General features: G+C 35.5%; 1 protein-coding gene across 4 annotated transcripts in view; it reads left to right on the forward strand.

Annotated features, from left to right (window-relative positions):
• Positions 1-26,161, forward strand: part of SLC9B2 (solute carrier family 9 member B2) — a 53,691-nt gene extending 27,530 nt beyond the window's left edge. Inside the window, exons 7-12 of one of the 4 annotated variants that reach the window (XR_006295792.1) lie at positions 477-652; positions 4,346-4,452; positions 7,541-7,690; positions 15,451-15,560; positions 19,060-19,196; positions 22,187-22,298. Coding sequence is in view for 3 of the 4 variants with exons in the window: in XM_043571444.1 (XP_043427379.1) it covers positions 477-652; positions 4,346-4,452; positions 7,541-7,690; positions 15,455-15,560; positions 19,060-19,196; positions 22,187-22,408 (898 nt within the window). In the remaining variant the exon portion in view is untranslated. Of the gene's footprint in view, positions 1-476; positions 653-4,345; positions 4,453-7,540; positions 7,691-15,450; positions 15,561-19,059; positions 19,345-22,186 lie in introns of those variants that run through there. The other 3 variants (XM_043571444.1, XM_043571451.1, XM_043571434.1) reach the window with 3 other exon arrangements.
• The last annotated feature ends 844 nt before the right edge of the window (positions 26,162-27,005 follow it).

The raw sequence follows: 27,005 nt of genomic DNA on the forward strand, positions 1-27,005 counted from the left end.
AGCAGCAAACCCGATATGGGGCTCGAACCCACAAACTATGAGATCATGACCTCAGCCAAAGTCAGATACTCAACCAACTGAGCCATGCAGTCGCCCTGGCTTGCTTGCTTGCTTGCTTGCTTTATTTATTTATTTATTTTTATTTATTTATTTTTTTAAGGCAGATTCCTGCAACCTAATCCCATTAGGTCTTCTGTGCCACCCATAACTATATATTTCAGGGCAACCTGAGTGGTTCCAATATAGCCTGTCTGCAGCCACACTTTCAAAAAGTGTTCTGTAGAACTTGTGTGTGTGTGTGTGTGTGTGTGTGTGTGTGTGTGTGTGTGTTTCCAGTTTGGTGCTTCACTGCTATTTGAAAGACAGTAGTTGTCTAAAGTGTAACCTCTAAAAGAGTAGATGTTATTATAATTTCAACAGTAATAATAATAATGAGTAAGCTGCTATCACAAATGTTTAAAGCGCTGCCTACTTAGTTTTGTTTTAGGTGCTGTATCTCCAGCTGTCGTAGTGCCTTCAATGCTCCTTTTGCAGGAAGGAGGCTATGGAGTCGAAAAAGGCGTCCCAACCTTGCTTATGGCTGCTGGCAGCTTCGATGATATTCTGGCTATCACTGGCTTCAACACATGCTTGGGCATGGCCTTTTCCACAGGTAAACTGGTCAGTTCACGATGTGCTGTTCCCTTGCGCTACAGAGACATAGATTATGATGTTCCAAACTGGGCATATTTGCTTGATAACTGAATACGGCAGATTAAAATGGAGAAACCAACTCCACAGGTTAGTTCTATACCTGAGGAGGGACCAGTTGCTTATTTTACTCCCTTCACCCTCTGGACGTGGACTGTTCCAATGGTCTGGTAAATGCATTGACAGGGATCCAGAGTAGCAAAGTTTAAGAAAGGATTAGAATAGCTTTTGCATGGAGGCTTCTGAGAAAGCTCAATCTTGGAGACTTCACACAGAGATGAGTAGGTTTTTCAAAGACAACAATGACACAGAGCAGTCCAAGTGAAAGGAACAGCATTCTTCTAAAATAGGAACAGTTTCTGCTCTCTGTAACATTTTATGGGTAATAATGGCAATGATTTTTCACAGGTATCTTACTTCCTTACTGAGTGTCTGACATGGATGTATTTTGTGCTAAGCAGTAATAAAAGAAGAGTGTAAAACATTTTTTGTCTCCCACTATTATTTAAAACTTTTACTATCCTTTGGCACAGCACAAGTTTATTTTTAAACCATGTCCAAGATTCAGAGATAAGATTTGCGATCCCATGCGATTGACAAAATGTAATTGTAGAGTGAGTTTAGCTTCCAATTATTGTGGAACACATTTTCTTGGGAAGTCATATGTTCTCAGTATCTCTACTCCCATAGTTATCTAGGGGTAACATTTTAAGATTTAGGCTGATTACCTAGAACCTCAACTCTTCCCACTGCCCCAAGTTCCTTATATCCGGTCACCCTCCATACACTGCTGTGCATCACTGGTAAATTAACCTTGTCAAAACATGACTCTCATAGTATTACTTTTTGGTACAAGAACCAGTGAGGATTCTCTGTTACCTGTTAGGTCAAATCTACACCCTTGTCTTTACTTTAATTTTACTGTACCTATCCAAACTTATGTTCTCACTGCCTTCCTGGTATACACCTTTGAAACCATGGTTCTCAGCCTCAGCTGCATACTAGAATTACCTGGAGAATTTTTAAAAATACTTGTAAGTGAGAACTACCTTAGACCAATTAAATCAGAACCTTTGGGAATAGAAACCAGGCTTTATGCAAGAGTTTGCATTAGAATCACACGGGAGGAGAAGAAGAGGGATGAGGGGGCAAGAGGGAGGGTGTACTGGGGTTTCATAATCTGGGGAGTATGGGCTATGGATAGTTTAAAGAACTTTCCTAGTCAACAATGCTGTGTTCCCTCTGCCCTGCTCCACTAAATGTGGTCCTTAGACGTTTTGGATGGGAACTACCAGGAGCCTCTTTAAAATATGGATCCCAAGCCCTGCCAGGCTTACTGAATCAGAATTTTTAGAGGTGGGTCCAAGAAGTCTTTTTTTTTTCCTTACATTAGAGACTGAAACTAATTAGCTACTTTTTATACATTTATAATAAATTATTTATTGTAATAGCTTGAGACATTTGCTACTGTCACAGCTAGATGTTTCTGACAGTCACACCATTATCTAACATAGAGCTGCTCTGGCTAAATAAAATTACTACAGAGGTAATTCTTTTTTTTTTTTTCTTTTAATAAGAGAGATGATTAAAACTGTAAGGAAGGAAAAACTGTTGCCCATCTATCCACCTTAAGTCCATTGGCTGGGCCCTGTAAATCAGAATGACAAAAGACAAATTAATAAGAGAAAAGCATGTGCACCCTGTTGTGCATGTTGTTAGCATGTGCACCCTGCTTACCTAGGGGAGTACTTACTCACTGATGCCTAACTCAAAGAGGTGGTTAGAATTTGGTATATAAATATATATGTAATTTGCATGTAAGTGAACCATGCAACTCAAACCTGTATGTGATGTATATATCACATCTTAGCAAAAAACAGTAATTTTGGTGAAATGCAAGACAAAAGAAAAGAACTTTTAGAGGCAGCAAATTGTGGAAAGGCAAATAGGGTAACCAATGGTATCTAGGGATGCTCTTAGTAGAATCTGTCTTAGGGATGTTAAGAGTCTGAAGTTGTCCCAGTGGTTAACTTCTGTCCTTCTGGTAGAGGAAAAATTTATGCCCTTAAAAGTTTATGCTCTCCTTTTAGGCAAATAGGAAGAGATAGATACCTTTTCTTGATTCTGTTTATTCTCAATTGCCTTCTGCTCAAAATCATCTTTATGCCAAAGTGGCATACCTTGGTGTGGCATATTGTTACCCTAAACTACAATAATAAGAAACTACATACTAGTTGCATTTTTTAAAATGTTGTGTTTATTTTTGAGACAGAGACAGAGAGAGAGAGAGAGAGAGAGAGAGAAAGGGAGAACATGAGTGGGGGAGGGGCAAAAAGAGAGGGGGACAGGGGATCCAAAGTGGGCTCTGTGCTGAGAGCAGAGAGCCCTATGCAGGGCACGAACTCATGAACTGTGAGATCATGACCTGCGCCTAAATCGAGAGTTGGACGCTTAACCAACTGAGCTACCCAGGCACCCCAGTACATATTTTCTTTGAATAGTGTGGAAGGAAGGACTTCACGTGTTGAGCAATTTACTATGATTTTGTGTACAATGTGCTAACAGATTTTTTTTAAGTATTCTAAATTCTGTTTGCTATGAAAGAAAACAGAAGTCTACATATATATATATATATATATATATATATATATATATATATATATTATGATACTTCAAAGAAGCAATCCAACAAATAAAGGCTCTTCTAAGAGCAGTTTCAAAAATAATTTGTTTTTGGGGGTGCCTGGGTGGTTCAGTCAGTTAAATGTCCGACTTCAGCTCAGGTCATGATCTCGGGGTTTGTGAATTTGAGCCCTGCTAGGGCTCTGTGCTGACAGCTCAGAGCCTGGAGCCTGCTTTGGATTCTGTGACTCCCTCTCTCTCTGCCCCACCCCTGCTTGCACTGTGTCTCTAAAAAATGAATAAACATTAAAAAAAAATTTTTTTTTAGTAATTTGTTTTCAGATTTACTTTTAGAAATAGCTTTTGAGAAACAGTAAGTCCCCTACACTCCTTGTAGTAAGAAAAGATTCTTGGGGTACTTGGCTGGCTCAGTTGGAAGGGCATGTGACTCCTGACCTTGAGGGTCATGAGTTTGAGCCCCACATTGGGTATAGCGATTACTAAAAACAAAAAAATAAATAAATACATTTTAAAAACTTAAAAAAATAAAAGATTCTTGATTTAACTGCCAAATTTTTAAGTTACTGTATTCTTTACATATCAGAGCTACCGTAATCAATTATTAGTAAAAAATCAGGCTCTTAATTGGCAATTTGAAAACTAGATATGTCTTCTCACCCAGACTGTGCCTATAGTATAGTAGAACAAATTAGCTCTGTTCATGAATTTTATCTTTCATATTTTCTTAGGCCATTTAAGTAAACTTTTATTGATGTAAGCATAAAAGAAGGGCACAAATCATAGTTTATACCAATTTTGAAATTTATCTGCAATAATATGCATAGGTTTCTTATAATATAGGCCCATCTTATTAGACATTTTACATCACATATATTTAAGAAAGTAGAGAGCAGGAAATACCTGTATAACTTTCCTTCTATGTAATTAGATGCTTTTTATGTTGATAATTAAAGTCTAAGTATTTACAGATTTAGAGTTCTGCCTGAAGTTTTTCTTTTTATGTGTTTTTAAGGCTCCACAATTTTTAATGTTCTCAGAGGAATTTTAGAGGTGGTAATTGGTATGGCAACTGGATCTCTTCTTGGATTTTTTATTCAGTACTTTCCAAGCAGTGACCAGGTAAAAGAAATAATCTATGGGAAAGTCATGCTCTAAAATGTCATTGGAAAAACATTCTGGAACAGTCCCCTGAACGTGAAGAACACGATTTAGAAAATGGCCCCCCATTGTAAAACTGCTTATTCCCAAATCAGTGCTATCCATGAGATGTATGAACAAGGCTAGATGTGCAGTTGACCCCCGAACAATGCAGGGATTAGGGGCACTGACCCTGTGCACAGTCAGAAATCAATGTATAACTTTTGACTCCCCCAAAACTTAATTACTAATAGCCTGCTGTTGACTAGAATCCTTTCTGATAACATAAACAGTTGATTAACACATATTTTATATGTTGTATATACTATATACTGTATTCTTATAATAAAGTAAGCTAGAGAAAAGAAGATATTATTAAGAAAATCGTAAAGGAAATACATTTATAGTAGTGTACTGTATTTATCAAAAAAAAAAAAATTGCATGTAAGTGGACCATGCAGCTCAAATCTGTGTTAAGGGTCAACTGTATAAGGTTTTAATTAAATCCTAAAATTTTTACTCTAATGTATATTCTATAAACTTACATTTCACTGAAAAATAAATAACATCATTTCCAGAATATGCAAGCAATCCTTTCTTTTTGTTTTTATTTTTTATTTTATTATTATTATTAATATTAGCTAAGTCAAGATGTAAAATGGCTTTGGGGCCCTCTTTTTAGTATCAGCATATCTTAGATTATAATACTACCTATACCTTAACATCTCATTGTAATATAGTCTAGTATTTGTCACCAAGATGATCAAAGTTCTTTACTCATCACAATAATTTCATAATATTCACAGAGAGTTTTTTCGTTTTGTTTTCCTTTACCCTCCTAAGTCTCTTGGGATAGACAAACATATAAGAGTCTTTGTTTTCCTATAAGAACTGGCATTATTTTGAAATTTCAGAGAATTTTGAATGGAAATATAAACTTAACTAAAGTAGAACTTTAAAAAAATTAATATTTCCATTATAAGAAAGTATGATGAGTTGGATTTTTACTATGCTCCAAAACCCTCCAACTAAAATTGTAAAAAATTTTATGAATGCATAAAAGAAAATTATAGGATTTTCTAATTACACAACAAAATAAAGAAAAGAGTGATGGCTTACATTTTGTTGCTTACTGTATATAAAATGATATAGTAAGTACAATAAAGTGCCACTACATTCAATATGGCAGCCACCAGCTACATGTGGCTATAGCAGATAGAGAACATTTCAGTGGAGCAGATGTAGAAATTTCCATCATCACTGGATGTTCTTTTGGGAAGCACTGATCTAGTACAATCATATAAACTCATGTAATCTAGTGTAAACCACATAAGACCCATGAAGAGAATACTATTAATAGTATTCATCAGTACCTTTCTACTGATGAGGAGATTGAGATTTAAGAAGTAACTTGAACGAGTTCATATAGCTAGAAAGCAGCAGAGCTGGGAGTGAACTCTAGTAATCCTGAGCCTGGATGCTTCCAAGTCAAGCACTTCTAAAGACCTACTTGCCTTCTAAAGTGATCAAGAAGTTTAGGCCATGGCAAACATTTTTCTAGATATGTCTTCTAAGGCAAGGGAAACAAAAGCAAAAATAAGCTATTGGAACTACATCAAAATAAAAAGCTTTTGCACAACAAAGGAAACCATTAACAAAACTAAAAGACTAAAACCTACTAAATGGGAGAAAATATTTGCAAATGATGTATCCAAGAAGGCTTAGTATCCAAAATATATAAAGAACTTATACAACTCAACACCTATTATATATATATTCTGGTACTCTGCCCATTTTTAATCGGAATATATATATATATATATATATATATGTGTGTGTGTGTATATATATATGTATATACATGTATATATGTATGTATATATATATATGTATATACATGTATATATGTATGTATATACATATATATATATTCCGATTAAAAATGGGCAGAGTACCAGAATGGACATTTTTCCAAAGAAGACATAATATATGGCCAACAGACACATGAAAAGATGTTCAACATCACTAACCATTAGGAAAATGCAAATCAAAACCACAATGAGTTATTACTTTACACCTGTCAGAATGGCTAACATCAAAAAGATAAGAAATAACAAGTATTGGATACAGAGAAAATGGAACACTGCACGGTTGGTGGGAAGGTAAACTGGTACAGCCACTGTGGAAATCAGTGTGGCGGTTCCTCAAAAAATAAAATATAGAATTACCATATGACTCAGTAATTCTACTACTGGGTATCTACTCAAAGAAAACACTAATTTGAGAAGATTATGAACCCCTGTATTTATTGCAGTATTATTTACAATAGCCAAGATATGGAAGCAACCTAAGTGTCCATCAATAGATAAATGCTAAGGAAGGTGTGATATATATACAATAGAACATTGAACAGCCATAAAAAAGAATGTGATCTTGCCATTTGCAATAACATGGATGGATCCAGAGGGTATTATGCTAGTAAATAAGTCAAACTGAAAAAGACAAAGAGCATATGATTTCACTCACATGTGGAATCTAAAAACAAAACAAATGAATAAATAAACAGGAAGGAGAATCATGTTTAGAAAAAAAAATGAGAGCATGGCATTAAGGAGTAAACAGCCTAAAAATACTAAAGATATCACATCTTTAACTTTCACAAAAACACTGTCACAAAACTGCTTTCAGGGAGGAGAAGAAAAAAAGCCTGAGGAAGCTAAGTTATGTGACCACTACATATGCCAGTAGTGTAAAAGAGCTAGAATTTTAACTCTGGTCTGTCTGGCTCCGAAGCCCATGCACTTTTTTCTACTATTACATTCAGCCCTGTGAAATTCTGCTTTGATAACTGCAGGAGAATACAACTAGTGTTCTTGGAAGAGGAAGCTGCATTTGTCCATGTGTTGACTCTACTTTTCTTAAGGAAAAGAAAGTAAATGTCATGGCATGCATTTATTTGCCTAGACAGACATTTTCATTTTCCACTAAGTCCTGAATATAGAAAAAGCAATCATTAAAAATCAGTTATAGGAAATAATTGAGCTAATCAACCTTTCTTTTTCTCCTCAAGGACAAACTTGTGTGGAAGAGAGCATTCATTGTTTTGGGGCTGTCCATACTAGCTGTGTTCAGCAGCGTGTATTTTGGTTTCCCTGGGTCAGGAGGATTGTGCACACTGGTCATGTCCTTCCTTGCAGGTTTGAGATGGGCCGGCGAAAAGGTGAATTTCAAGTTCTTCTTCTCATTTAAGTTCTTTCTGATCAGAGTAAATTTTTTTCTGTACAGATGTTTCCTAATATCAAGTTAATAAAATTATTTAATCACAAAAGCTATTTTCTATGCATATGTAAATGTATGCCCAAGTGTACACACATACATCCTTTTCCCCCTTATATACCAATCTGTAATTTGATGACTTAAAAATATATTATGGTCATATTTCCATGCTGCCTCCCTATTCTTTGTAAGGGCTACGGCTACAGAGTATTGCATGGTATAGCTGTCCTATATTTAACCAGTCTCCTGATAACAGATTTTAAATTGTTTCTGGTTTTCTACTAAGACAAAAAGTATTTCGGTAAAATATCCTACCTATGCCATATTTCATTAACTCTAAGATGCTATCAAATCTAAGAAGCACCATTTTACATGCTACCAAGAAAGAAAAAAGAATACTGCCTATTAAACTATGACATGACATCCTAATTTCAGAAATTTTAAAATGTGAAAAAAAATCAACAAAATACGACATACATTTGAGTTTATCTATAGGATGAATTTCCAGAAACAGGATTGCTCTATGAAGGAGTATATACATTGATATTTTGATAATATCAATTTTCCCTTTTAAAAGACTGTGCCAGTTTATATTTTCACCAACAGTATGTGAAGATCTGTCTTTCTGATCTGAGTATTTTCAATCTTCAGATATTTTGCTAATCTGATAGGTTAAAAATGTATCTCATTATTGATCTGAATTACATTTCTTTATGAGTAAAGCTAATCATCTTTTCCTGTGCTTACTAACTGGTTTGCTCAAAAGCCTGTGCCTATTTTTTTAAAAGGTTGTTTTGGTTTTTCTTATTGATTTTCATGATCATTAAGATTATTGATTTTTTTGATATGTACTATGGAAATTAGCTGGTTGTTATTTACTAATTTTAATTTCAAGTTACATCCTTATAGATTTGAACTTGACAGCAGCATATGCTATTCTGTTTAATGGAGAAATTAGATGTAGGTGACCCACCTAAATGCAGCTATATCATTTTGGACAACCTGGAAACAACTGTTCAAAATAATTAAGCTTAAAATAATGCCACATGGAAAAATATGTGAGGGTTAAAAAGCTGGAGGTTAGGTATATAATCAAATTCAATTGAGTGAATCTCTGCAGAGGTAGAATAGAGACAGAATTTCCCTGTGAGTAAAGAACACTCAGATAGGAGGCTCTCACTATGTAATCTATGATTACAAAGTTAAGACAAGTATAACTGAATTGTCTTGCTTCAGAGGAGACAAATGGTAGGGACAGCCTGGAGCATTGTGTAGAGAACGGTATTGAAGCCACCAGAAAGTACATGGAGATGGATTGGGCTTCGAAGAAAGTAGAGAGTCCCTTTGAAACTCTGCTCCATGCACTAGATGCACCCCTTCGTTTGCTGCCTTGCAAGACTCTTGGCTACAAGGCTTATTTCAGGTCTACTTTTTTCTTTCCTAGCAACACCTATATTACTCAATTCTACTTTCTGATTTCAAGTAACCTAACATTTGACCAGAGCAGAGCTACAGAATAAACAAACTTCCTAGCATAAATCAGGTACTCTTATCATCCCTTGTCTCCCATAAGCATTTGCTCTTATCAAAACATTTGTTTTTCCATGGCTTCACTTTGCTTGTGGGCTGAAGCAGAGTTATCACCTATCACTGGTCAGTCTTCTATCTAATCTCAGCTCTGGACTTGAGGGCTATACTGCCTCCTTTGCTTCTCTCTGTGGATTCACTGCTCTCTGTCTTGGGTCCTCCCCAGGGCTGCTGACAAATGTGCCCTACTCTTTGAAGCGCTCTGATCTATTCTCTGCCCCAGGACCGAGGTCACAGTTTCACTTTAGTGAAAGATGCTGCTACATTCACGTTGTGAATGTAGCACACTTTTCTTTGTCCAACACTTGGGAAGTTTGCCTGCATTGGCATTTTACAAATTGTCCATTCACTTCTTAATAGTAATCTTTTTTTCAGCATTAAAAACGTAAATTACCAAAGACAGTAATTTTTAAAATAAAATTAACTTTATTTTAACTTCTATGAAGGTACTATATGCTCACTTTTTAACTTTGGAGGTGGAAAATCTGAAAGAAAAGGAAAGAAATCATTTGCAGTTCCTCCATCTAAAGCCAACAGCTCTGTAAACTATTTAAATATTTTAGTTTATTTCCTTTCACTTATTCAACAAGAAAACTCAAAAATGCTCATAATAAGCTTTTTCAAACTGAACTTTATGGATAACTGTTTTTATGTTGTCACCCCCTTATAAATCTTCGAAAATGACAGCCAACTCATTATTTCATACTGTAACAGGTAAAAAGAGGAAAGGGAACTAATAGTTTGTTCTTTTTTAATATTTCTTTTTATAATCTTAATTTGATAATTAGATTATTTCATGTTTTTAAGTTTTCATTTAAATTCAAGTTAGTTAACATACAGTGTAATATTAGTTACAAGGGTATGATACAGTGATTCAACACTTCCATATAACACCCTGTGCTCATCACAAGTGCACTCCTTAATCCCATCACTTCTTTTACCCATCTCACCACCCACCTCCCTCTGGTAACCATCAGTTTGTTCTCTATAGTTAAGAGTCTGCTTCTCGGTTTGTCTCTGTCTCTCTTTTTTTTCCCCTTTTTCCTTTTGTTTTGTTTCTTCAGTTTCATATATGAGTGAAATCATTTGGTATTTGTCTTTCTCTGACTGATTTTGCTTAGCATAATACTCTAGCTCTATCCATGTCATTATAAATGGCAAGATTTCATTCTTTTTATGGCTGAGTAATATTCCATTGTATATATACTACATTTTCTTTATTCAGCCATCTATCAACAGACACTGGAGCTGTTTCCATAATTTGGCTATTTTATATAATGCTGCTATAAACATCAAATTAGTGTTTTTGTATTCTTTGGGTAAATATTTACTAGTCCAGTTGCTGGATCATAAGGTAGTTCTACTTCTAACTTTTCAAGGAACTTCCAAACTGTTTTCCACAATGGCTATACCAACTTGCATTCCCACCAACAGTGTAAGAGGATTTCTCTTTCTCCACATCTTCGTCGACCCCTGTTACTTCTTGTATTATTGATTTTAGCCATTCTGACACGTGTGAAGTGATATCTCATTGTAGTTTTGATTTGCTTTTCCTTGATGATGAGTGATGCTAAACATTCTTTCATGTGTCTGTTGGCCATCTGTATGTCTTCTTTGGAGAAATGTCTATTCATGTCTTCTGCCTGTTTTTTAGTAAATTTTTTTGGCCAGTCTGTATGGCTGTATGCTGGGCACTAAGTGGATGTTCTCATTTATTTTCACACACACAAAATAAACTTTAAAAAGTATTACCATTTCTATTTTATAGAGACTATAAATCAGAAAGACATAAATAACGTGTCCAAAATCACAAAATTAGAAAATGGCACTGTGATTTAAGCTCAGGTTTACCTGACACCAGAGTTACTACTCTGTGATACAACTGTAGCATTGTTGTTCAGGGCACATTTTTATATTTTTGACATCTATTTGAATAACACATACCAAGTACCTTAGAAACATTATATTTCTACACTTTGCACTTCAAAATTAAGTCTCTAAATCCCTAAGTGATAGGATAAAAAATAAACAATGAAAGGGGCCATATCATTTGGAATGGAACATATAAGAGTAGTTTTAGCAACAGGGAAATCAAAGGGGAGATTAGTGCCTGTTGCAAGTGGGCATTAGCTATGGGCACAGAAAGACACAGCAAGGCAAAGGAAATTTTGACCAGTTCCAGTTATACCACTCTTCTCAAAAACTGGGGATTATAGAGAAAAGATCATTATAAACCAAAACACAGCATCTGTTAGTCTGCGTTTGTCATAATTTTGCCTGAATTGCCTTCAACCCAGATGAACATAGGTCCATGTAATCCTACAACCCAGTGGAAGAACTAGGAACACTTTTTTCATATGTACCTCTGGTAACTCTCATATATGGATCTCTTTACCTTACACACACACACACACACACACACACACACACACACACTTTTTTTAACCATTATACTCTATACAAAGCTAAATCCTTAGCTGTAGAATACACTCAGTAAATAATAATATAATCCTTATTATTTTGTAACTACTTTGTAGAACAATACAATATAATAAAAAGAGCTTAAAATTTAAGATAAAGTAATTGGGATTCCAATCCCAATTCTACTGCTCTGTAGCTGTATAATCCCCCCAAACTTACATGCCTTCTCTATTACTCTGTTTTCTCAAACTGTAATAGGAAGAAAATAATAATAATATCAAAAGAATAGTGACTACTATGTAGGAAAACAGATACGAATCAATTGTAAACTCAACAGTGCTATATCAAGGCTGGTTTTGAGTTATAATTTGAAAAGCTAAAATATGTTATAAAACTTTGTTTATGCTATAGTTTTCTGACATTATTTCATACTTCTTTACTTGGTTTTTCCATATATCATTAATCTTGCCATTTATTGTATTCAAATACGCTCACCTTTTTACAGCCTCTGTCATTTTTTTTCATCTATTTTCAAATCCAGTGCTTCTTCTGAAGACCTTTGTAGCTGTGGGATGGTTTTTCTGACATATTTTGAATCTTCTGAATCTTGAAATACTCTTTCTGAGAAGGGAGGTATCAGCTTATGTAGGTATTTAAGTCATGGTAAAACTTCCATTTCTGCTCATTTTCTTCCTTTGTCCATCCTTGAAAGTGATTTCTGTTTTTGAAGATTCTTGCTACTGCTACAAACAGATGTATAAAGTAGTCTTAAACATTTAGTGTGGACAACATAGTTTTCATTCCTCTGCTCTCTTTTACATTTAGCCTATTCGATGACTCCATTTTCTTTATAAGCACATTCATTTTGAAGTTATGAAAAAGCATTAAGAGGGTACATTTTGGCTCTTCTACCATTTTTAAGTCTTACAATATATAAACCTATGTCTGATGTTCAACTAGTCTAAAGCATTACAATCAAAAAAACAAATGGTGGCCTTTGTCTACAGTTTAGAAATGAAAATAATTGGATGGAGAAAGCTTTTTAGGCCATCTGCTTTCATTGGAGTTCTGAGTACATTAAATATTTTTGAGGCCTTCCCTTAAATAATTAGTCATGGTAACAAAAGGCTAAGTAACCTAAGATTAATAGAGTTGATTTTTGTTCTGCACTAATGTGGATAGCAACTAAAGTCTGAGCTATACCTATGATATACTCTAAAAACTAAATTAAAAAGTAAAATTTAAAGGTAGGTAGAAAGGTGGGCAACTGGACTCCAGTTTTGGTAGGACAATTTAATTGTCATTAAATGATAAAAGATCTTGGATGTTATATAAACTTTCCATTTTACAGATGAGAAGAAAATAAGGCACTGAGGGACAAGTGGCTTGCATTTAGCAGGTGGCAGTATTTGACCCTAAGTTATTATCTGATTCCTTATGATATGAAAACATAACTCTTTGCATGATGTAGGAATAGAACTGTATAAGTAAATCAACCAGCCCCCTCACACATGAGCTCTTTTGTAAGCCAAGAGGAAACAGAATCTTCACCCTAATAAACATACCAGAATTTGTTTAAAAATAAAGAAAACAGAGACACAATGTAATCTTCCTTTGTTAAACTGCTGAATATAGATATAGAAAACCAGATCCTCAAAGGTGTGTAGTTATAAGTGTAAAAGTGTTGTCTAAAAATAGATTCTTATTAGTTGACTGGAAAAATCTGTTCAATACAAATTTTTAGATACTATGATGGGTACTGCTAAATTGCCCTCTAAAAAAAAGCACTATCAATTTGTTCTCCTACCAATTAGTGAGAGTTTCCTTATAATCACAGATACTTGACATTATTAAAACTTTTTAGTAGTTTTTGTAATGTAATGCCTCCTCAAATGTGACGTATCGTTTTAATTTGTGTCTCACTGATTACTGAATTTTAACATCTTATGTTTTTGGCCATTTGTGTTTCTTCAGCTATGAATTACTTGTATATATACATTGCCCATTTTTTTCTTTTACTTTCTTTTTCTTATTGCTTAGATTTTGCTCCTTATTCTGTTATGCACAGTACAAATATTTTCTCCTGGTTTGTCATCTTTTTGTTCTTTGTGTGTGGTTTCTGTTGCCACAAAACATTCTAGCCTTGCTATAGTCAGTTGTGCCCATCTTCTTTTAGGATTTTGGCAGTATGTGTTATAAAGTTAGTGCTTTTATCAGTTAGGATCTTATCAGGCAAGGGAAATCACATGATAACTGGAATAGGGAAAGTTAATTATTAACCATACCAGGGGATCAGATAACAAGAGATTGGCTTGTAAGATGTAAAGGACCCCTGAAGAATATAGGAATAAGCTATAAACTCCTAGCGCTCAGATTGAGCATCCCCTAAGACCTCCCCACTCCATCCCACCTTCTCCCACCCCCAGGGCTCAGAATCCAGATCATGTTAGAAAGCCTTTATTCCCTGGATGGTGGAGAAGGCAGCCATGGTGCCCTGCTTGGACAATTTGCTGGAAATCTATACTCCAAATTCACCTTCTAGCGTGCGTGGGGAGGTATTTTGCCCAAGGGAATAGGCTATGAAACTCCCTTGCAGTAAGCTAGGAGCGGCTGCTGGCCACTGGGTGCTGCTGGCTGCCATGCACTATAGAAGCCCAGCACTGGAGAAGATACCTGGGTGCTGAAGAAACCCAGGTGTGTTATAGGATCCTGCTGGGAGGAGCCCCAGAAATCAGGAAGGAGAGTATCTTCCTTGCAATATCTCTTCAGCACTCTCTACTGACAAAATTTAATATGATGCCAGCTGGCAAAAGAGAAATATTTAAAGGCTTAGCTTAATTTTCTGCAGAGCAACAATGAAATGTGGATTTGGAACCAACGGGTAAAAAATTAACAAGTGGCACAGCATTTTACTAGACCTGAGTTATATTTCTGTGCATGATTTGAGACAACCTTAAATGATGTTTTCTATAAAGATAAAATAAAATGGGAAACAAGGGGCCATCAATAAAGACATGATTGAATAAACTATGGTACTACCATACTATAGATTACTATATAACAATAATGAGATGTGTATCTAGATATATGTGCTACTATTATGAGATCTCAAAATCATATTGTCAAATGAAGATTAACATAAAATTTTAACTATAAAATCTAGGTATTATATTTGTACATACACACATATCATATATTCAGAAGTAGAAACCCCCCTAAGATTATTTTATTAGACTTTTTATAATTAACATCCACTTGCAAACCAACTCTAAAGCACCTCATATAATAACTGTGTTAGAAATATCTTTATGCAGTTTTTTGTTCTATTTTAGCTAACCTCTTATTTATAGGTATCACAGAAATAGGGACACCTGGGTGGCTCAGTCAGTGAGCATCCAACTTTGGCTCAGGTCACAATTGCACAGTTTGTGGGTTCGAGCCCCGCATCGGGATCTGTGCTGACACCTTGGAGCCTTGAGCCTACTTGGGATTCTGTGTCTCCCTCTCTCTCTCTACCCCTCCCCTGCTTGCACTCTCTCTCTCAAAAATAAATAAACATTAAAAGAAAAAAAGATGTCACAGAAATAAAGCCTATCTCAGGTCAAATTGACTCAAATTTCAAATTAGTAAAATTCTTAGAACTTGTAACTTCACGTAATAAAAATCTGTGTGTGGGTGTTTGTGTATTTCTTTTAGGCAGATGTTGAAAAAAATTATTGCAGTTGCCTGGCACATCTTTCAGCCCCTTCTGTTTGGACTGATTGGAGCAGAAGTATCTATAGCATCTCTCAGACCAGAAACTGTAGGTAAGAATTTCAAAGTAGTACTTTTGTTAGAATCAACTTTTATATTCAGTGGAATACCTTTATTAGGTATATTTATTGTCACAATTATATAAAAAGCTAATAATGATCTAAGTCTCTTACAGGAGTTGGCTATAAAGTAATATTTGTCAGTCTAAGGCATAAATTTTATACCTTTAATATTATTCTTTGTAAAGAAAAGTAACACTGCTAACTACTATCTAGAAAATTCAGGTCTTAAAAGTTTTTTCTAAGGATAAAAATGTTCAATTAGACTTGTTCTTATCAAGGGCCAGAATTGCAAAGATAACTACTCAGTTCTATAATATACACCCATGGAACAGAAATGTCCATTCGAGCATTCATTCATTTATTTATTCATATATTTGAAAGCCATCGTATTAAAATTTTTTATTCATAACACCACATTTAAAAATTTATTGGTGCACATGTACACACTATTTCTTCTTTCTGCTCATTCCATATTCTTTCATCTTTACTAGGAATCCCATGTCCCTGCTACTTTCTTCTGGATCTCACACATCGATTCTTCCCCTTTTCTCATATATCTCCAAATATCCATGTCATAGTTCTTTCCTCTTCAGAATTTAAACGAACTCTAATCTCTCCTATCTCAGTGTCTTTCCATTCCAATACATACTACAACATGGATGAACCCAGAGGACAAATACTGTATGATTCCACCTATATGAGGCATCCACAGTAGTCAGACTACAGAAACAGAAAGCAGACTGGTGCCAAGGACTTGGGGGAGGGAGAAATGAAGTGTTAAATAGGTCAATTTGCAAGATGAAAAAATTCTGAAGATTTGTTGCACAAAAATGTGAATGTTTAACTTAATGCTACTTACCTTGTACACTTAAAAATGGTTACAATGCGGGGGCTCTTGGGTGGCTCCGCCAGTTAAGCATCCAACTTCAGCTCAGGTCTTGAGTTCGAGCCCCACTTCCAACTCTGTGCTGACAGCTCAGAGCCTGGAGCCTGCTTCAGATTCTGTGTCTCCCTCTCTCTGTCCCTCCCCCTCTCGCACTCTCTTACTCTCTCAAAAATAAACATTAAAAAAAAAATCTTAATAAAAAAATGGTTATGATGGCAAATTTGTTATGCACGCATTTTACCACAATTTATATTTATATATAAATATGTAAACACATAAAATTTCCTTTCTTCATTTCACTTCCCCCTCCCCATCTACCATGCTTCTTCTTTATTCCTCTTTTCAAACTTTTCCAAAGAGGTAACTGTATCTCCTTTTTCCATTTCAACTCTCACTCTGTTCTTCAAAACATCTCTGCCCAGCTTTCACCCATCGTACAACCATCCCTGCTTTCACCAAGGTTATATTGCTAAATATACTGAATACTTATCAGTCTTTTTTTTTACGTGATCGTTCAGCAGCATTTGATGCTATTGACCTCTTTAAAATACATTTTACATTGAATTCTGAAACTTCATATTTTTCAATGCCCTTTGAGTCCTCACTTACACTGTATATGGCTTAAATTCTACTCTTCATCCAAGTTCTTCCAAAGCATTCTGTGGTTCTCACTCTATGTCATTTTTCTGGGCTCATCTATATTCAGTAGCTGTGATTATAAACTATATAATTCCAAAATTTTTATCTCTAAATCAGTGTATCTAATTGCTGATTGGAAATCACCACTTGTAAATCTCAAAAAACTTCCAAGTCAATATGTTCACAACTTCTAAATCATCTTTTCCCCAAACCTTCAATGTTTCCTCCTGGAAATGAACCAAATCATCCCTTTGGTTTCTTGTACTTCAGGCAACAAGTACTTTTGAACCCTACCAACCTGATTTGCAACAAATGATGATAAGAGCAATGTCCTTCTATAAAGAGCCACAACACTTTTTTGTAAAGAAGCCATATTGCAGATTCACAGTAGATCCTCCAGCAATGTCTATCTGGTGTTTTACTAACCTTTGAACTTGAGAAAGTCATTGATCCTTTCTAAACTTCATTTTTTTTTTTCAACTGTAAAATAAGAAACATTTCCCCACAGGTTGTAAGGATTAAGTAATGAGTGCACTTAAAGCTGAATGCAGAACCTAGCACACAGTAAACACTCAACAAATGTTACTTTTTAGAAAATCACCCTCTTAGCAGTCACCTTAGCTCAGGTTAGCACCTTTCTCAGGTTCAGTAGCCTGTAGCAGCCCTAGTCACAGTTCTTGTTTTGCAAATCAGGATGAACTTATCTCTGAGCAAAGGATTCTAAAGGACTGAATGAAGTATCTGTGCACGTTAACCAGGGCTAATGTGCAGTCAGTGTATACACCAATATGGTGAAACAGATGTAGACTGCCAGTGTCTATTCTGATAGGTCAGTGCCCAGCCAGCTCTGTTCTGATTGGCTAATTGCTTCCATACTGGCTGATAAGTATCTTTAATGTCACCTCTGGTTTATACTCTGTAAATAGTTCTCAACCATTTTGATGAAGACATTAATGTTTTCCTCCTCTATGACCTCTTACCAGTATGTTTATATTGCCCTTACCTTATAGCGTATTAATTAGCTGTTTATGCTTCTGTTCTCCTCTGACTTTGAATATCGTAGAGGCAAAGTCTGCACATTATGCATTTTTGTATACACAATACGTAGTCCAAATCCTGTCATGCATAGTTATGATTTAATGAATTCTTGTTGAATAAACACATGGAAGAAAGTGTGGTTCTTGCTATACAGCTTAAAAGAAATAACATTCAAATCTCCTTTGTAATATACATCAAATCTCTCTCTCTCTTTTTTTTTTTTTTTTTTTTTTTTTTTTTTTTTTTTTTTTTTTTTTTGCTATGGAGAATTTGTGCTCAACCTTTTTCTTTCTTTTATTAAATTTTTTTTTAAATTTACTTATTTTTTAATTTACATCCAAGTTAGTTAGCATATAGTGCAATAGGGGCACTATATGATTTCAGGAGTAGATACCAGTGATTCATCCCCTATGTATAACACCCAATGCTCATCCCAACAAGTGTCTTCCTTAATGCCCCTTACCCATTTAGCCCATCCCTCCACCCACAACCCCTCCAGCAACCCTCGGTTTGTTCTCTGTATTTAAGAGTCTCTTAGATTTTGTCCCCCTCCTGGTTTTTATATTATTTTTGCTTCCCTTCCCTTATGTTCATCTGTTTTGTATCTTAAATTCCTCATATGAATGAAGTCATATGATACTTGTCTTTCTCTGACTAATTTTGTTTAGCATAATACCCTCTAGTTCATCCATATATCAAATATATTTAATTAATTTCTGGTTTAATCTAGGAAAAATAACTTCTTTCAAACATGTGGTTTGATCCTTAATGTTGATGTTTTGATAAATTATGCCTAATCATCTTTGTCTTTTTAATTTTTTAATATATTTAGACAATTACAGTTGATAGTATTTTGAATCAATAACCATGAGTTTCATTTTCTCCCTCAGTATTTCATTACATCTAAAAATTAAGTATTTCTTACAGGCCTTTGTATTGCCATCCTCGGCACTGCAGTATTGATACGAGTTTTGACTACATTTCTGATGGTGTGTTTTGCTGGTTTTAACATAAAGGAAAAGATATTTATTTCTTTTGCATGGCTTCCGAAGGCCACAGTCCAGGTAATAATGGATAGGATGGCTTAGCATCTTAACTCCTATTTATATATGGTGTCTGGAACTTTTGAATAAGAGGGCTAATTCAAATTTGGTGAAAAAATGTAATTGAAGACTGATTTACAAAAAGGGTTTATACTAATCTACTGTTTAAAAGTTTTATTTTGAGGGGCGCCTGGGTGGCGCAGTCGGTTAAGCGTCCGACTTCAGCCAGGTCACGATCTCGCGGTCCGTGAGTTCGAGCCCCGCGTCAGGCTCTGGGCTGATGGCTCAGAGCCTGGAGCCTGTTTCCGATTCTGTGTCTCCCTCTCTCTCTGTCCCTCCCCCATTCATGCTCTGTCTCTCTCTATCCCAAAAATAAATAAAAAACGTTGAAAAAAAATTTTTTTTTAAGTTTTATTTTGAGTATATTGATTTCCTAAATATGATGGCTCATTTAAATTTATCTAGATCACCAGATTTACTTAAATCAACTAAAAATCCAATATATCCCTACACTAAGCAGAAAGTAGTAGTCACAGGAAGAAAGTGTTTGAATTTTTATCAGTCAGAGTTCTCTAAATCACCCAGAAAGATAGTTGTCAATCTTTTGACAACTTTGCATTTCAATATCTTCCAAGAAGAGAGTGAAACAGAAATAGCATGGCCCATCTTAGTATTTGGAAATACTTCAGTGTCCATATGACTAATGATCAGTTATGCTTGACCACAGTCTTTATATATAAAGGAGAAAGATTTATTAAAAACAATTAAGAAAATGCTTTATTGCCTTCCTAGATTATTGGTTGATATTAAAATTTTCAAACTAGCTGAACCTCCTGTCAAATGTATCAATCACATGACCCCAAAACTGTGCACTCTCATGAGCAAGGCATGAATATAGGTGCTTGAAATTACTGACCACGTATTTGATAGAATTTAATTACTAATTAAATTACAACTGTGTAGATTATTATTTGTTGCAAATGTAATATATTTCTGATTATGTTCCATATTTTCAAACTAAACATAGCACACAAGATTTAACTGTCTCTTCTCTGATTATTTTGCAGTTGTTTAAATATGCACATTTCTGTTTCATGAAATGAAAATCAGATGTTCTTAATTTAGGAAGCTTTGGGGAATATGTATGCTCTATAACTATGCCAGATTTTGTGTGGCTGTGAGCTTCGGCATTATTCCAGAGGAGTTTTCATTTCCATCAGACTTTCAAAGACGTCTGAGACATAATGGATAAGAATACTGTGAGGTTAATAGTACAGTAAGTGAAATAGTTTCTCCCTCAGAGTGTCTTCAGCTTCCTCACTACCTTTGGTAACTTTAGTGGGTAAATATCAAATAATCACTCTAGTAGCTTTGGTATGAAAGATTTGTTTCTAAACATTAACATTTGCAAAATGACACTTTCCTGCTTTCAAAGCCAATTTTAAAATAAGGAAACATTATCCAGAACCTGTTGAATAATGTATGTTCTGTGAAGTAAGTATTGTATAAAAAATTTTTTCTCCTCTTGCCACTGCACAAGAAACAAAACTGTCGTATATGTTTTTTCTACATTAGTGTTTTTCAAACTTTTTTGCTCATGTATACTATAAGAAATATATTTTAAATCACAACTCAGCATATGTACAAGCCCCAAAACACACATGCATACTCACACACAAAACAGAAAATTGAAAACTACACATCGTAGTATGTGCAAATCTTCTCAAGAATTCTTGAAATGTTGTATTAGTTATGGTACAAGGTAAACTGCAATAACCAAGAACCTTCAAATAAATTATCTGGGCATTCCAGAGCTGGCAGGGTGGCTACTACCCTCAGCGTGTGCCTTCCATCCATGAGTCCACCTAGAGAGCAGTCTACTAATAGCATTTATCACTTCTGCTTGCCTCTCAGTGGCCAGAACTTAGAAACATAGCCTCATCTAGTTGTAAAAAAGGCTGAAAAAAGTCTATTTATACGGTAATTGACCAGCTGAAACTCAAGAGTTTCATTATAGAAGGATAAAGGGGCATTCAGATATTTGCGGGCAATTAGTAGTCTCTACCATGTCTCTTATGCACACTGATATTTTCTCTTCTATTTGATTATCCTCCAGGCTAACATTGTTGTGTTCTGTGGAATAAGGGAATAACAAGATCGTTTAATATATTATTTTGCCATGTGCACTGATAATACTGTATTTTGCCTGTAAAAAAGGAAACAAAAATTGTGTAAGGCTTTTCAAAAGCCAAATCTTAAATAAGACATTTTACCAACTCCCAAGGCAAAAATTAACTAAATACTGAATAACATTAATTTCAAGTTTTGAAGGTGCCTAACATTTTCAAGTTTCATGATGTTTAATAATTGGGCTCTAAAGCAAAACATATTCTTTTGTTTGTTGTTTAAATTTTTTTATATAATTTATTGTCAAATTGGCTAACATACAGTGTATACAGTGTGCTCTTGGTTTTGGGAGTAGATTCCGTGATTCATCGCTTACACACAACATGGGCTTTTATTATTGTTGTTGTTATTTAAAACTTCACCATCTTCCAGTATCACTGCATTTTTTCATCTTGCTTTTTTTCTTAATTCAGAATTCTAAAGATAAAAGAATGAGATGACCAGTAACATTCAGCTTTACTCAGGAGGAAGTTAGTATATAAGATCATGTTATATTGTGTAATATTTGTGATTATGTGATAATCAAAATTATCACATGTAATATTGTGAGTCTGCATTTGCCTTTTGTTTTGAAATATATTTGCCTGATAGTTTTTGTAACCCTACCTTATGCAAATAGGTACATATGAATCACTATTCTTTCCCCAAGCAAGGACAGGGAGAGTTTTCAGACAAAACTAACTGCAGTATGCTTTGAAGGAAGACTAAGAACTTTCTTAGTTGAGCAAGAGAATAAGCCATTTGTTTTTGCAAATGAGAAAATAATTCACCTTTTTTCTGTGTGCTTGTCTTATGTTTACAATGTTACCTTTAAACTTGTATAGGCTGCCATAGGATCTGTGGCTTTGGACACAGCAAGATCACATGGAGAGAAACAATTGGAAGAATATGGAATGGATGTGTTGACAGTGGCATTTTTGTCCATCCTCATCACAGCCCCAATTGGCAGTCTGCTCATTGGTTTGCTGGGCCCCAGGCTTCTCCAGAAAGCTGAACATCAAAAGAAAAATGAAGAAGTTCAGGAAGAGACTTCTGTACAAGTTTAGAGGTGAAGAGAGAGAATGCTGAATATAATGATTAGAAAGCTGCTACCAGAAGCTAATTTTATCAACTGCCAGAGGCTACTTTATCTAGATGGATATTGAGATATGTAATGTTTAAACCTTAAATGTAATAGAAACAAAAGTGTGGCTATTTCTTTAAAGACCATTTTCAGCCATTATCCTTTCCATTTGTATGGTAATATTCTACAACTCCAACCTGATTTCTCGACCTTTTTTTTTTTTTTTAAATAAGTCTTCATCATATATCTTAATTTGTTTAGGGACATATACACTAAAATGTACTACCACAATTTAAGATTAACGTGGAAAACATCAAGTGCAGTATCCTATTCTATTAGCCAACAGCTTGTTCTAACTTACTGTAACTGTCACAATTTCATGATTCATAGTCACCTGACCTTTCATGCCTTGACATATTTTTGGCTCCTCTTCTCTTTTTTATTTTTAAATACCATAATGCAATCCCCCATTAATTTCTACCCCCACTTTATGCAATTCCCCATCAGTTTTACCCCCACTTTCTGTGCCAATCTGCCTCTACTCCATTTCTACCTCTCTTGCTACCATTCTGTGTAGTATTGTAACTGATTGGTCCCACCAAAATTTCAAGTATGCAGAGTATCTTCATTGGCTCTTCCTCTTGCAGCTATGCACCTAGACAGACCTTATCCTGTCTCCTAGGTGGCAACATAGAGTCTCCCATTTTAGTGGCCCATCTGAGTTTGCCTTAAGGAGTGCCCTGATTCAGCCCTTTCTTATTAAAGGAATAGATTGTGTTAAATGAATAGATTACAAATATTCTGATCCTACCAAGCTGATCTGCATAAAGCCTATCCATTCCTCTCTTGTCCTTAGACTACTGTTCCAGACCCTTTCTCCATGACTTTCACCTCTGTTCAAAACCAACTTAATTTTTATTAAGCTAACATAATATGAAGCCATAATAGCTTCAATTTTTATATCAGCCTGACTTTGGTTACTTTATGGAACTGTGTTTCCTTCTAGTTTTTGCTCTTTATTTGGATTGGATTAATTTATGCCGAAATTCAGATAAATATTTCAAACTGAACTTCATTGGTTAGATGCACCTTGGTGGTAGCAACATAAACTTAATGCTCATCTGTTCCTCTACTCTTGCAGGCTCTGAAACTAGATTCCTTCAATAAATACTTAGTGGAAGGCTTTGATGACCTATGGACATCATCAAAACTATTATTGCTCCTGTCCTTAAGGATCTGACAGTCTAGTAGACAATTAAATAAGAGATTTCAAAGCAATATGATATGTGCTATGATGCAGAAAATACAGGAGTCCTGGGGGGCTCATAACAGGAGCACCCACACAATCCAGGGGTGGTACAGTTCAGGCACAGCTCCCAGACAAAGTAAGGCCTGGGCTAGGATATGGAGGATGCTTAGAACATAGACAGCAAAAGGCATGTGAGGCAAAAGGGCGCTGTAGTTAGTGCTAGGTCCCATGTTCTCCAGTAGTTTTTCTCCAGTAACAGCTTTGAATGCTTGTTAATGTATACAAAATACAATTAGTATAAGTAAATGAGAATGTTGTTATAAATATTCAAGGCTCCAAAGAAGAATTAGAAGTGTAAATTCACAGTACAGAAATGGTGCAAGAGGCTATTTGGCCACTAGCAATAGCCTATACCATTTTGGAGGGCATAAAACAGATTCTGTCCTCCCTCTCCTTGGTAGGCAGCCACTATCTAAGTGCCTATAACTGTCCAGTATGGGCCTATGCAGGGTTTGTAACTGAAGTCTCAGGCTTATCACCACATCATGAGTCACAGCTATTGACTTGGTTGAACTCAGAGTTAACTAGATACAGAGTGTTGACTCAGGCTAACCAAACTTACACCACCCCAACACAGATAGAAACAATTACCCTGACCTCTGAGTTCCTGAAAAAAGGATGTAAGTACCCCATACATACTTCTGTCAAAGCATTTATAATCTTTTTTCAGTTTGTTTACATGCTTGTTTCCTATTACATGAGCTCCTTAAGTGTGGGAGCTTTGTCTTGGTCATCTTTGGATCCACAGTACTTTGCACAGGGTTTAAACACAGTAAGCATTTAATAAACTTTCATCGACTGAATCACTGAGGGGATCCTATTCCAATATAGAAAACCACCTGCCAGGGGTGCCTGGGTGGCTCAATTGAGCTTTCAACTCTTGAATTCAGCTCCAGTCATGATCCCAGTGTTGTGGGATCGAGTCCCCACCAGGCTTCATGCTGAGTGCTGAGAGTGGAGCCTGTTTAAGATTCTCTCTCTCTCTCTCTCTCTCTCTCTCTCTCTCTCTCTCTCTCCCTTTCCCTTTCTACTCCCCATCATGCGCTCTCCCTCTCTTAAAAAAAAAAAAAAAGAGAGAGAGAGAAAGGAAAACTACCTGCCACATAACAGTTCCGATCTTAGTCTTCTTGATCTATTTTATTCTGCTTGGGCGGCTATAACAAAGTATCATAGACTGAGTGACTTAAACAACAGACATTTATTTTCTCATAGTTCTGAAGGATGGAATTCCAACATGAGGGTGCTATCATGATCAGGTTCTGCCGAGGGCTCTCTTCCTACCTCATTTATGGCCTCCTTTTTGCTGTGTCATCATGTGATAGGGAAAGAGATGAGAATGGGTTGGGGGAGGGGGAGTATGTAAGCTCTCTGGTGTCTTTTCTTTCCTCATGACCTCATTTAAATGTAATTACCTCCAAAAGCCCATCTCCACATAGTATCACATTGGGGGTTAAGCCTTCAACATATGAATCTGGGCGGAAGACAGTCCACAGCAAAGATGTCATACTTCCAAGGCACTGCTAAGAAATCTATGATGTCTTTTTCTTTTCCTAAGGTTGGTGCCATCCATCTCTCCTCTGAGAGATATTGTTTTTTATTAAGAGAGGCTTATTACATTTCAGGTGAAAGTAATTTTCACATTCCAGTATTTTCTCTCTGATATTAACTCCAGATAACCTTGATTGAACTTGGATGTCCTCAAAGTTTCCTCAACCATACATCTGCAAATGATCTCATCCTTTACACTCTTTAAAAATATTATTTTTTTCTGATTATAAAATAAGACCTTTTCATTACAGAAAATTTAGAACACAGAAAAGCACAAGGAACAAAACCGAAACTACTCTTAACATAAACATCCATTTTATTTTGATTCTTTTACATTTTACTCTTGCACTTCTAGGAGATGTCTTATTTTCAGAAAGATACATCATCCACTGAATTCGTTGGGTGAAAAGGAACAAACACTTTATATTTGACTTCTGTGAAGATATAGAGATTGAAGAACTTTTGTTGTATATGATGAATACTGAGACTTCCAAATAAGCATGTGTTCACCTGGTAATATTAACATATTCATTTTGCAATGAATAAAACAGACAAATCCTTGGAGATTATGGAGATAACCTTGATGGAGATTATGTTTTAAAATCCTTACATACACTCACTCAAAATACACATAATATGCTTGCTATGTGCCAGGCATTATGCTCAATGCCAAGAGATACAATGACCAAGATGTGCAAGAGCCCTGTTTAACGGAACTCGAATTCTACTGGGAAATTGACACTGTGGAAAATACAAATACGAATAACACATACTTGCCTTCAAGAATCTTACAAGGAAATAAGATATGTACAAATAGCTGTAATACAAATGAATGATTCAATAGTGTTCTCAATGGGGAAAATTAAAGGAGGATAAACGTGAATTGGACCTTCAATTTGAATTGATGGATTAATATTAGAGAGTAAGGTGAAGAAGGAAACAACTAGATAAATGACAAGCATATTGGAAAATTTGAAACAGTAAAGTCTGGTATACAGTAAACATTTGGCACTTAGGGTTGATAAAAAATTAGTGACAGGTAGGACTAGAAAAGAAAATTGGCAATTAGGGGAGCCTGGGTGGTTCAGTTGGTTAAGTGTCCGACTTCAACTCAGGTCATGATCTCACAGCTTGTTGAGTTTGAGCCCTTCATCGGGCTCTGTGATGACAACTCAGAGCCTGGAGTCTGCTTTGGATTCTGTGTCCCCCTCTGTCTCCGCCCCACCCCTGCTTGTGCTCTCTGTCTTTCAAAAATGAATAAACATTTAAAAAAATTTATTGGCAATTAAATCATGCCAAATAGATCACTGACCACACTTCTATTTCTATTAGTTGACCATCTTTCTATTTATTGCTCCCCGAACTACAGAGAGATTTTTTTTTTAATATGAAATTTATTGTCAAATTGGTTTCCATACAACACCCAGTGCTCATCCCAACAGGTACCCTCTTCAATACCCATCACCCACCTCTCCTCCCTCCCACCCCCCATCAATCCTCAGTTTGTTCTGTTTTTGAGAGTCTCTTATGATTTTTCTCCCTCCCTCTCTAACCTTTAAGTTTCACAGGATCCACATAAGAGTGAAAACATATGGTATCTGTCTTTCTCTATTTGACTTATTTCACTCAGCATAACACTCTCCAGTTCTATCCACCTTGCTACAAAAGGCCATATTTCATTCCTTCTCTTGCCACGTAGTATTCCATTGTGTATATAAACTAC

Source organism: Prionailurus bengalensis, chromosome B1, assembly GCF_016509475.1.
Source record: "Prionailurus bengalensis isolate Pbe53 chromosome B1, Fcat_Pben_1.1_paternal_pri, whole genome shotgun sequence".
In the NCBI taxonomy this organism is placed as follows: Eukaryota; Metazoa; Chordata; class Mammalia; order Carnivora; family Felidae; genus Prionailurus; species Prionailurus bengalensis.